General features: G+C 41.6%; 1 protein-coding gene across 1 annotated transcript in view; it reads left to right on the top strand.

The window, feature by feature from the left end:
* The window catches only part of PCCA (propionyl-CoA carboxylase subunit alpha), a 270,748-nt gene that overhangs the window by 257,002 nt on the left and 429 nt on the right, over positions 1-13,317 (top strand). The window contains exon 23 of the mRNA XM_058044919.1: positions 10,011-10,088. Within this exon, the coding sequence (XP_057900902.1) occupies positions 10,011-10,088 (78 nt within the window). The remainder of the gene's footprint in view (positions 1-10,010; positions 10,089-13,317) is intronic.

The raw sequence follows: 13,317 nt of genomic DNA, 5'->3' as shown, positions 1-13,317 counted from the left end.
TTTTGTTGCACTGCTTGGGAAAAGTCTGATTTCTTTAGTGCGCTGGAGAAATGGGAATTTAAGCAGCTCCTATTCTGTGTGCTTGCCACTGGGTTTGGCAGCTCAGATTTGCATGATGGGTGAAAACAGCACAGCTGAAAAATGGGAAAGGTGAGGTAGTTGTCCATCCTTTCCCTCAGGTGTTGCTGCTGCTGGCAATAAAGCTGTCAGGTTAGAGCTGCTGTGAGGCTGCTGGCCCTGAGCTGTGAGCTGGGCACTACAGTGTTAGTGCAGCACAGTCCCTGTGCTCGCAGAGATGCTCTCAGAGCGGTCAGGGGCACGGGGAGCTGAGCTGTCACCCCCCTCCTTCAGGTGTAACTTTACAAATGGTAAAAAAGCACCGAGAGAGGCTCACCTCATCTTTGTGTGCCTGGCCGTGCTCGCAAACCCGTGCGATTGCCCGCGGTTCAGCTCCGGGGCACCGCGCCCGGCCAGGTGAAGCACATGGTGTTTGTGTTTCTGCAGCCAAACGAGGGGACATGCTGATCCCTGGGTTAGTGTTCCCCACTCGATGGGTCATTGTTTTTACTTGAAGCATAGTGTTCTCTTTCGGCTGCTGTTGCTTTGGTCTGGTGAAGCCTGATAGAAGATTGCATGAGCATCCTCTATCCAGCTGGTCTGATAAGCAGTTTTCAATTCATTTTTTGCCAAAAGATATTGCATATGCAAGGAATTTATTTTCTTTTGTCTGTAAGATGATCTGTAGATTTTAGTAACACAGTGGGGAAGTGCTGTTTGTCATTTAGAGAGAAGCAGAACTTGTGATGCTGCCAATTTCTTTAGGTTTTTAGTTACTTTCTACTTTCTTTATTTTCCTTCATGTGATCAGAAGACTGTAATTAGTTGTCACTCAGTTATTCCTGGAAGCACAATGAAGGCACTCAGAAGCAGAAAGCAACATAAACAATGAAACAGAAATCTGGCTGACTAGAAAGAAGGTTAATATTATTTAGGGAAAGAAGATTTAAATTTAGATTACATTCCTCATAACACAGTCCCATTGATATAGGAAATATATCCCTTGTTGGGGAATGTTTGAGTATTTGTTTTCTAAGTAGTTGTTAATGACTGTATGCATTAGGATGAAATTTATATTTGGGAGAATTAATTACTTTTTAGTTCCTCATGGTGCCATAGGCCAGAGACACCACTGGACTTCAAGAGTCCAGGCAAGTAATTCACTCTGCTTTCAATAACCCTGGTGGCAGCACAAGCCAGCCCTGCTAGCACACAGCAGGATTTTTACGCCAGAGTGTGGAGATGGCACTGCACATGGTTCTAATCTCACCATAGCTACTGCAAAGACAGCACCATAAAAACTACTAAAGCTGCACAAATTCCTTTATTTACTCATTGGGCAGGACATGGGTGGGCACTTGAAAATACTTCTTCTTCGCATTGAGTTGTTTGGTGTGGTTTTTGTGCATGTAGATTCTGTGCACTGAAAGTGCAGGAGAGGGGAGAGCTCTTGAAATCCTAATGGTTGCCCAGGTAAAGCAGTGTTGTTGTTCCTAAAGCAAACACACCAAAAATGTTCCCACTACTGATTTCAAATTTGGTAATCTGAACTGTCCACAGCAACAAAGAAAGATCTTAGCTGTCCTGATTGCCTTGCAGCCTTTGCTATATTTTCACCTTTGAACACAGCTTTTGCTTCTTCAGTTTTCTGTCTGTCAGGAATATGAAGGTGTTTTTCTTTTAGCTGAATGTTTCTGTTGGTTGTTTTTCCTTTTTACTGACATTAGCCAGGACAGGTGTTGTTAGTAAGCTGAGCATTGGTCAATAAGCTAATGCCTAATACCTGGCAGCCTAAATCACTTTAATGATTCCCCCCCACACTTAAATGTGTAAAAGGAAAGCACCCCTGGGTGAGCACCCCAATGTTACTGAGTCTTTGAGGACTACAGCCAAAAGAAGAGGATGATTATTTATTTTCCCCAAAGTTTATAAATTGCCTCTCTTTCCAGTAGATTAAGATTACTCCAGGTTTTATAAGTTATCACCATTCAAGCTATTTTTAAAATGTACTTTTCTCATATAAAAATTCCTTATGATTTCAGCTAGTGTAGCTATGGGCATTGATACTGCATTGGATGAATTTTTTCCTACCAAAATGTCAGCTGTTAAATGTAGATGCTAATTGTCTCAGTAATTTCAAAATTGGGTAATTTGAAGGCTGCTTTTTTAATTGTATAACTTAGGAAAGACACTACTGTGTTTCTACCTTTTAAAAGTAATTAAAGAAAAAAAGTTTTAAACTGCATTCATCTTTCAGTTCAGCTGCATGCATTTTATTTCAATTCCTCTTGTTATTCTTTAGAAAAACAGTTTTTAAGAAAATCTTTATTCATGATTTTCCATCTCATAAGCCTTGTTAAGTTTTTGCTATGGGAAAATATGTTTTGTTTGACCTCTACTGCTGAAATGCTCGCTACTAAAAGCAAAACAAAAGAGCTTTCTAAATTCTGTTTATCACTTCCTCATTCATTCATGTGAAAGAAAAGGTGATGTTTTAACCTTACCTGTTGCCATCAGGCGGTTGTGTGTTGTTTAAAGTTGTGTTTGCCATTCAGACCTCAAAATCCTAAAAAAACCCCCCTCTTTTCAAATCTTATACTAATTGGAATTTATAGCAGGGAAACAAGATCCAGATTAAAACGGGAAAAAAATGTATTTAAGTTTCACATTCCATTTGGATAAATATGGTAGCAATAATTTAGTAAGATATTATTTAATTCAAATACTACTTTTCTCTTGTGTATGAATGGTTTTTTTTCTTCTGTTGTCTTCCCTTTTTCTTTCCCTTCCCCTCCTTTCCTCGCTCCTGTTCTTCAGAGCAAATATAAACTCCACTTGTCAGTTGAAGGGAATTTGCAAACTTGACAAAATATGGTCACAAACCTTACATTGTTTTTATGATTCTGTGTATTTGACAGTTTTCTTGGGGTTTATCTTCTGGGCCAAAAAGCCCTGTTGGTAAATAGGAAATGTTCATGGTTGTAGAATATCCAGAAAAAAGGAATTAAATATATCACCATTCTTATTACATGGGGCCATGAGTAATAATTGTAGTTACATTGAATAAAAATTAACTGTAATAATATTTCATAATGTATTTTTCATATTTGACTTGAAAAAATTTTACTATATATTTTATGCAATTGTGTTCCAGTACAGTGTAATAAAGAAGGAAATCCGATTATGATAAGTTAGAAATAGTGAATATTATTCAAGTTTCCTCCTAGGAGAAAAAAAGTTACCAATCCTTTGAGAAGAATTCATATAATTTTTTCGTTATTATTTTAGTGTGCTTTGCCTCTTCATGTAATAAACAACATTTTAGCTGTTACTAAAAAAGTTGATTGGTAGAGATGAGGCTGAGTTAGCAGAAGAATAGCCCCAGAAGTGCTCTGCCTGAATATCACTTGCCCAGCACGCTGGGATGGCAGAGGCAGTTGGGGCAGCGTGTTTTGGATAAGTGGGAGTGCAATGACCAGTGCTGATTGCTGTCAGGGGGACATCAGTGACCTTCAGTCAGAGGTCAGAAGATGTGGGATGTGCTATGTTCAGCTTCATTCGTTAAAGGAGTGTGGCAAAAAAAGTTTAGTAATGATTTGTCAAGTACTATTAATTGCTGCTAATTATATTTGCAGTTCTGTAGCTCTGGTTTCAAAGTTAATTTGGAAAGAAGAGAAAACTTGCACTAATTATTTTACATGGTAATGGACAATGCCAAGGAATTGCAATTGTTGCTTATCCAATTCCTCTTGATTTGTTTTCTTGTTGGATGCTGGCTGCCAGATTGCCAGTAAGTCAGAGAGAAAAATATCTGGGAAGGGAATGATACCAACATGGACTAAATTTAAACAACAAATAAACAAACAAAATTCCCGGTATCTTCATAAATAGTGAATGCATACTTAACTCACTGCTCAGTGATTTGCACAAGCACAAACAAGGTGCATGTTTGCAGTTATTTTGCAGAAGGCTACAAGAGAGGATAACTCTCATTCATATGGCACCATCTTGCATTGTCCCTTTTCACTTAAAAGGCTCAACAAGGACTTAAGCTGCAGAATAGTGGAAATTGTGAGTGATGTTTACTGGTGTCTTCCCAAATATGAGGAAGGAGATACCAATAAAACACAACTCTCACTTCACTTTAAACCAAATCTAAGCTCGTATTTGCTTTGGGCTCTCATTGTTTTTTTCCACTTCAGCTCCAAGAGCCTTAAAAATGTTCCACATCAGAGCACCTGTGTTCTAAATATAATGGTCTTAAAAATGTAATTGAGGGATTTTCACTTTTGTAGGCAAATCAGCAGGGTTGATATTGATCCGTCTTTTTCGGGAGCCACAGTGCAGCAGAAGGTGATACTGTAGAGGGCCCCGTAAACCCTCAGAGCCTTCTGTCTAATTTGGCAGAAAAACACAGAATGTCGGACAACAAAAGAACGATCCGATTCCGTAAGAAATCTTCATCCCTCCCACCTCCTTTTCACAAGATAAAAAAAAGAGACTTAATTTTTTCAGCTGCACACAATGATTTGGTGCTCACTCTTGCATTGAAACAGTTGCTGTCAAAACAGGCAGGAAACAGTTTTCTTTTAATTGCTGAAATCATTCGGAAGTGCTTCATGCACGGCTTCTATACAGCAGATGCTGTGCATTAATTGGCCTGTGTAGGGCTGACCCAGGGTTCCTTGCAGCGGGCCCAATTTTAGGCAGAGGGTTTAAATAGCTTATTTCTTATTTTGTATAACCTGGCGTACATTATGAGCGCGCCTGCACGTGGGGTATTTCATGGTCTGCAGTTTCTAATGTCATGTGGGTTTCAAAACCTGTGCTTCTCTGGTAATGTACTAGCAGCAGGTAAGCTCTAAATACCATCCATCAGGAGCTAATTTTTTATCCAGATACTCCAATGACTGATGAACCTGTCTTTTGTATGAATGTTCAGCACAGGAGAAAGCCATATGCCCCTGGCACTGGTTCCTATGCATTCTTTACAGTTTGTGGGGAGGAGATTAAGGAAAAAACAAACCCTTACATTTACATGTCTTTCATTTATTTAGCAGTTAGCACTTTCTAAAATAGCTTTAGTATTTTTTTTTTTTAACAGTGAAAAGAGATTTAGGTCTTTTTAAGCAATCTGACTACCACTACTCATTTTCTTTATCAGGAATATTACTGCACACCCTTAATAGGGAACCTTGTTTTGCTACTCCCCGTCTGTTCAAAACAGACCTTAGCCCATTAGAAGGTCCTCCCTTGTGTGGGAAGACCACAGCTGTTACTGTAAATCTCATCCAGTAACTGTATCACCCCCATTTTGTGGCTCTGAAGGATGAAATTGAGAAATGGAATACTGTGCAGTCATCCTTTACATCTCCAATTTTAGGCCTTTGCACATCATTTTCATGCTTTTATTCCAAATCAAACAACATTAGTGAGCAACACCACTCTGTGCTAAATGCCTGGTGTCTAAGCAGCACCTACAATCTTTGTTTTTGGAGGATTTAGGATTGGGAGGCAAGATAGGGTTTTGTTGTTGGTGGGGTTTTTAAATTTTATTTTTTTAATAAATAAAGTCTTTTATCTCCTTTCTTCCCCACCAAATCCTTCCCAGTCCCCAGAGTTTGTCAGAAGCAGAAATCCAGATGGTAGTGAGGTGCCTAAGATGGAGGATGCTCTGTTATGCCTCCAAAGAGGAAGTGGGAGCTCAGCATGGCTTACAAACACAACTTTAAAAAGGCTTCTGTTTCTTTAAATCCTTCTGAATAAAGTGGATCTAACTTCTTGTGAAGGATATTGGGGGCTTTAATCAGAAATAAGAAGTGGTTTAAATCATTAGCACAACAAAGCAAACTATAAGCTTGAAGATAAAAGTCTCAGGGGAAAGAGTCCTCTGAAAATAAATGGGACTTGATAGATTTCCATATCATTTATAACTTCCCTTAATTACACTTGGAAGACTTGCCAGTAAAACTGGAAAATTGGCAGCCTATATCCATTATAGTAATTTTGCCGACCATGGCAAGCAGCTGGCTTTACTGGATTTTATTTCCCATCACTCACAATTAATCATCAGCTGGAGATGTCTGAAACTCCTCAAAACGTAGCAATACTGTGTGACATTCAGGCCTCCTTAAAATGCTGAAATCTGCTGAGTAAATGGGCCGAGTTCCCCTTGCAGGGAGCTCATTTTGGTGCGAGGCAGGCTGCCGGTTAATGAGTGCCACTTCGATAATCGGATGCGAATGTGAACCCTGACCTCGTGTCAAAGGAGAGGACGCAGCAAGCTGGATAAAAGATCCGTGATTCAGGTCTGCAAACTTTACACCAATTAGACAGAGAGTGGGGAAATGCATCAGCGCCCATTGGGTTTATCAGAAAGACTTGTGGGGTTTGTGACCATTTTGTAAGCCTAACGTGGGAGACGTCCTGTCACAATCATTCAGTCTTTATGCCATGACGCACCAAAGTCTGCAGAAAGTGCACCATATTCACAGAGATCCCGTGCTAGCCATGCCCTCGGCTGTGCGCCGTCTTCTCGTGCTCCTGAGCTGCAGAGAGCCCTAGCTCTGGGTGGGGATAGTCTGTGTGCTGCTCACGTAGGTGCAACGGGAGCAGGTCGGCCCTGCTGCTGCCCACATCCCGCTTCCACCCTGTGGCGTGAGTTGCTTGGCTGGGAAATGACCGGAGACACTTCCCTGTCCTGTGTAACCTTCTGGCCAGCGGAGGGAACAGCCACCGTGCAGTCCCCGAGTGACCCAAACAGCACCATTGACTGGTCCCAAATCCACACTGCAACTGTTAGCAGCATCGAGATGTTACGTACCCTCCTCTTTAAGGATCTTTTTTCTTCATTTTTTTTCTTTCTCTTTTCTGTTTCTTTTTCACTTTTCACTCTTTGAACTGCACCATGCAGAAATAAAATGCTAAAATGCAGACTGCAGGTCTAGCAGTTAATCACTCATTTATTTCGATATACCAAGCAATGTAAATGTCGATTTGTCTGTGGTGTAACTCTGTGGAAAAGATACCTGAGATTAATTTCTTTTAAGAAAAGGAGCCCTTTTAACTTTACTCAGTTCAAAGAAATGAGATTTTTTTTGTTTGATTTTAGTTCCTGTTTTGACAGATTTGGGTCATCACTGAGACCTCTCTAAATGGAAATGTAAAGATGGTGGTTTTCACTGGTTTACCATCCACTGAAAGAAATAAATTATAGAATGAAAATACAGCATTAAAAATGGTCCAGATAAATCCTTAAATAAGTTAGACAGCAAGAACTTGTACACATCTCTGCATTTTTCATTTGCAGGCTAAATAACAGGCAAAATGAAATGTGCAATTATAGAATGAAAGAAATTGGACAATGCCCAAAAGACTGAAAAAGAGGAAAGAGAGATACAAGTGCCTAATTTTAGGATTTGTCGCTTTTCAACACAATGAGTGGAGCTGTAAAGGTTTAACATAAGAACAGTAATTAAACTTCTGTGCATAAGTGACACTTGCACCAAGATAATTTTCAACAAATTGCACATCATCAGAAGTACTGCCACAGCATTTTCACATGTGGTACCTGCTGAAAGTGCCTCCTTCCTTTCAAATTAGTAAGACTAGATGTTAACTGGATACTTGGACTATAAATTTTGTGAGCTGAGGGGGTTATTTCCTTCCCAGACACTGTCCTTTGTCATCAACCCCAGCATGCATTATATAAAACACAAAAACTTGATTTTTGAGAAAGAGGGGAAACTGAGAAGAAATTCAGATCAAGGGACATTTCCATCCCACAATCACTAACACTTCCTGCCATTTTAGTACCACACGATCTACTTAGACAATTCTGTACTTTTCCCATAGATGTGTTTCCAGAACTCTCTTTAGATAACTGCTAAGTGGTTCATTTGCACACCATCCTTCTGATGAAGCCATGTCACAGTTAAATGTAACTGCTCGAGGAGAGAATTTTGTGGCCTTGTAATCAGGCCTCTCTGATAGCAGAACTTAACCAGAGGGTGGCAAAGTTGTTTCGGAAATGCATATTTTAATAATAGCATTATTAAAAAAAACCTTTTCCAACAAACTGTCCTGCCTGTTTTCTTTCCTTCTCTTTGAATCCAAAGTAGATATTCATTGGTTCCTCATAACCTCAGTGTTTGGAAAGTTCGAAGCAGGTGGAAGAAAAGGAGTGAGGTAGGGAAAAGGAGAGAAGAAAGGAAAGGAAGAGTGAGCTGCTGGGACAAGGTGCAGGCAGAGCAGCAGGTGTGGAAGGAAGGAGACAAAAGACAGGGAAAGGGAATAGAGGGGAAATAACAAGTCTTTGATACTATTCACCAAATTGGACACCTGCTAATGACTTAACTGCTTGCCTGAAGCTCAGGATGGAATTTCTGCAGGCTAAGTGTAGGGTTTTGGTTATTCTCTGTATCCAGTTAGTACACCATATTCCTATAGCAAATGCTTTCCATATTTACCCTCCAAAACATCTCATACTGTTGTTGCCAATCTTTTGGAAAAAGGGTGTGTAAGCACCTTTTAATCCAATGGGTTTTGTTTTGTTTTATTTTGCTCAGAATCCATAGGTAGATATCAGTGCTTTTTAGTGAGTTAGTGAAAAAATAGGTTTACTTAAATTTTTGGAAAGTTCTTCATTCAATGTACATTTGATCTCTGACTTCACATCTGTCTGTTAGTATATTCCTCCAAAGTGGTACACACTTGCTCTTAAATATGTATTATTCATTTTACATATAATTAGAGAAATATATCTATGTGTATATAAACAAACATTTTGTTGGCACTGGCACATAGTGCATAAACCAGATTTCTGCAGGTTTCAGATTACCCTGTTTCATGAAACTTGGACATCAGAGTGAAAGCCTCCCAAACTTGCTGAGCTAATGAGGGAATAGCAGACTCCATCTGCAAAAGAGCCCAATGAAAAGACTTGCAGTGGGCACTTGGAACCAGGCATCCCATAGGAGTGTACAGGTCCTAAATCCTGCCATGTAGGTCCTGGCACCCTTCCTCCCTGGCATGCATCGTCTTTGGGGAATGACCAGCTGATCCCTGGGTTACACTGGGTAAATTCCAAGTCCCTTGTTTGCCTCTCCTGTTTAGGCAGCCTCCCGAGCCACTGTCAAGCCTTGAGCAGCAGTTTCCTCTGTGCAAGGTGGTCCAAGTGATCCACTGGAGGGAGGATCTGACTGGGAGGCACAGGGAGCCCAGCAGAGCAGCCCAGTGGGTTCCTGGTGACCTTGAGCTTGCACATGCCTGCTAGCAGGACACAAACAAACAGAAAGAGGAAGCCTCAGTGTTTCCTATGAAGAGCTCTGAGCTGTGGTGAAAGTGATGAGTTTGTCTCTGCTGTGCCTCCCCTGTGGATGAGAGCTGGTGGCTCCTCACTGATGAGCTCCTTTCTGTCAGTCCAAAGTCACCAGCCACCATCAGAGGCTGCCATGTGCAGAGGTGACACGTTCTCCTCAGCATCAGCCCACTGGGTACTGCTGGACCTTCCAGCCCAAGCTTCCCCGGACACCTGCCAAGGAACTTCTGGCTTCTGAATCAGTATGAGTATCTGTGGGCCCTGCACCAGGGAAGCAAAGCAGAAGTTCCCTAGCCAAAAATGCACAAATTAGATTTTGCTCTGCATTTAATTGATGTTGAACTGTAGTGGTGTGAACTGTGGAACCTGGAGCTGAATGGATGGGATGGGAGAGGAGCCTTTCAGGTTTGCCTGGGGTAATAGTTTTAAGCAGCTGATTTTTTCCCCCCCTTGTTTTGCTGCCAATTTTGTGATTGTCATTTGTGTTGTGACTGTGTAACTGGCTGACTTGACTTGTGTCATCAAAGTCTTTATAGCATTTAATGAAATAATCCTTTTATTTTCCATAAGAATCATCACACTTAAAACATTTTGAATCCTCTATTCTCATTTTGTACTGCTTGAATTTCATCAGGTTTCGGAAGGTCAAGAGATTTGTGTAATTGAAGCAATGAAAATGCAGAACAGTATGATTGCTGCTAAAACAGGCAAGGTAAGCCACCTTAGGTCACTTAAAACCATATGCAACTTGTCAACAGGATAGAATTTTAAAAGGAAAAAAGGAGGATTCTGGTTGTTAAGGAATTAAGTCTGATTGTTGTAAGTCTTTCAAAGTGAGGTGTCTTTAATTTTGTAACATTTGTATCTGCTGTGAATGCTGTTAAGTAGTTCCGAGCCTTAGATAGCACAGCAGGAAATAGTTTTACTGGCTTTGGAAATTCATATAACTCTTTCTCCTAAATGATTTGTTTTCTGTGATGTTATAATGCCAAGTTGAATTGAAAGGTGTTGAAGACCATTTCTCCAAATTTCATCTTTCCAGAAAAGAGAGATCTCTTTGCCAGTTAATTATTTAATGGCAAATAATTTCTCATTTAAAAAACCCACCCAGAACAAGGCATAGAAAGTGCTTTTGCAGGCGGGAGAAAACAGCAATTTTATTTTATTATTGTGACTGTTAAGTATCAAGCCACATCTGCCCATTTGTTAAGCTTTGCAAGGCTGTGCATTAGCCTATCCTGCTTCTGAGGGACCAGCACTGCAGCCCTGGAGCTGGGACTTGCTGCAGTGTAAGAGGTGCTAAAACCAGCACTCTGGGCAGGGAACTGGTTAAGCTTATGTGACAAGAGCATGCCCTAAACCTGAGCTGGTCTGAGGACTGCCAGACCTCAAGCTGGGACTTCCGAGCATCCCTGTGCCAGATTATAATTCACAGCCTGAAACCATCACCGATATGTGGGCCCCAGATCCATCCTTTCCAATGGGAGAGCACAGTGTGGATCTGTGTTTCATATTCTCCTCCATTGCTGATTTCCTGCCCTGCCCAAGCCCATCTCTGCTGGGGTGAAGCCCCTCTGCTCTGTCTGAGGCACAAAGCCCCGGGCAGGAGCCTCAGCCCACACGGAGGCAGCAGGGAGCCTGACTGCGGGCAGGGACGGGGTTTGCCGCTGGCAGGGTTCGCTGACATCTCAGCACGGCCCTCAATGCCAAGGACTGTTTGTGTGTTTACAAGAAAGGCTTTTTTGGCACAGCTCTAAAATTGTCACCCAGGCTGGGTCCCAGACTTGCCTCTTCCAGTGCATCCAGTGCAAAACTGGATCTCAAGAGAAAAATACTGAGAGAAGGAGTGTGTTCCCGTTCCTTTTGCTCTAACATTGCCACTTTATTATTTTATTTCATGCATTAATTTCTATATAATTTATTTTCTCACTTGATTAATATTTCCAAGCATTTCGTTTTTCATCTGCTGTTATTTAACCCCTTACTGCTGCTCTTTGCATCCACTGATTTTAACTTGTAATTAAAATGCCATTCCCTCTCCCACCCACCCCATTTATTTTTCACCTTAACCTTCCCTTTCCCACCAAGGTGTTCTGCAATCCATGGGTCTGTTCCTTACCATCCTGCTTGCACTTCTCCTAATAATAAATATTTCCCACTCACCCAGTACAGATGCCACATAAAACGTGTGTTTGGTTTATTAATCCTCCAAGGTAGGATGTGGAAGGTGCTCAGGCCATTCAGGAGGCCTCCTGTGTGCCTTGCAATGTCCCCTTGGTGTGCCCATTTTAATAGCAAGTGCATTATATGACCTTTAGAATGTTAAGAATTTGAATAAGCACAAAGGTTTTGGGCTGTGTAGAAATGAAGCTGCTAAACAGAATTCATCCTGTACTGCAGTGCAAAGTCATGGCTCTGAGTGCTAAAATAACTTGGCCTCTCCACAGGAACGGGATGTTTGGCACAGGCTGTTAGTCCATGTTTTGATGCTTTGAAACTGTGTTTTGAAACTCAGTTCATTTGTCTTCAGCTGGAAGACGTTCCCATTTTCATTCCTGACTTGAATTCCTTTTCTGTATCAAACCCCATCTTCCTGTTTGTAATTGTGAGAAACGTGGCTTGTTTTTATCTACTTTGAGTTTACTCCAGCTGCAGGTGGCTTAAAAATGAGAGAAAGCTGGAGATGAGCTGGTGAGCCTCCTGTCTTCTCCAGGACAGCTGCGCCTGGGTCAGCACAGGGAGCCAGCCCCACTGCACGGCAGAAATTGCTGGGGAGTTTGAAACACTGGTTAACTCTGGTGTTTGCTGAACCTTGGCTTTGTAGAAAAAGAAAAGCAAGGGGTAGAATGTTTTTCACACTGCTTTCATCTCCTAGAAGATTGAGGCTCAGCAATTGGGTACGCTGCCCAGCTACTGATTTAAAATAAAGCCCTTGTTTGTACGGGTGACGCTGTCTTTGCCCGTGCTCAGCATCGTTTCTGGAGCGGTGCTGTGAGGGTGCCTGTGCTGCAGAGACCTGCTCACAGCTCTCGTGGCCTCAGACTGGCAAACATGGATGTGGGCAACAGCGTGTCCATCATAGCCTGTACTTGGGCTATGCTCTGCATTTCCTTCAGGAGCCCAGGGTAGTGTTTGGGTGATTAAAATGAGCCATCTGCTGAACAAGGATTTGGGCATGTCAGCGTGAGCTCTGATTTAATACTGGAAACAAGCTCTATACAGCTTCAAGTATTTTCTATTGCTTCATGTGCTGAAAGGGAATTCAAACATGCTGCAGCCTTTTATAGAGGATGTGAGGGACTAGTGTAAGATATTTGTGTTTTAAAATTCAGGAATCTGCATGGCAGCATGTAATTCATCTACAGATATAGTTGCACTTATTTTGACAGTGACAGCCCTTTGCTGAGTTCAGTTATGTTAAAGGATCCCAATTCAGATTTGAATAATCTATCCCAATTCTCTGGAGATAGAGAGAAACCAAACCCACTTCATGGCTGCAGTTCCAAGATTCTGCTATATTTGAAAACTGTAATTAAAGAAATGGTGGAATATTTCATTGCAACATCCCAACATGAGTATTGAAGAATCAGCCTGTCCTCTATTTAAAACAAATAAACAGCAGTGCAACCAGGTGAAAAAAGGTGCATTTTCATTTTAAAAAGTGGCATCTCTAGCTGATGTTCAGGTCTTCAAGCACCTCTGTTGCAAGCAAACCTAATGGTAGGTGCCTGAATACCCTGATGGGGCTGGACACCATTTGTCAAGCACTGGTCCTCAAAACTCAGCTGGGCTCTGAGCACTGTCTCGAGGCCCTGGCAGCACAGGTGGATCTGTGTCCCCGGGGTGTCCTCAGATGCACAGTGGCCACCACCCTGTGCACGCAGACACAGTGCTCTGTGCAATACCAACCACATCAGCCAAGCCATTTATCTCACCAGGCT

This window comes from Melospiza georgiana, chromosome 2, assembly GCF_028018845.1.
Source record: "Melospiza georgiana isolate bMelGeo1 chromosome 2, bMelGeo1.pri, whole genome shotgun sequence".
NCBI lineage: Eukaryota > Metazoa > Chordata > Aves > Passeriformes > Passerellidae > Melospiza > Melospiza georgiana.
This window is presented reverse-complemented; position numbering and strand designations above follow the sequence as displayed.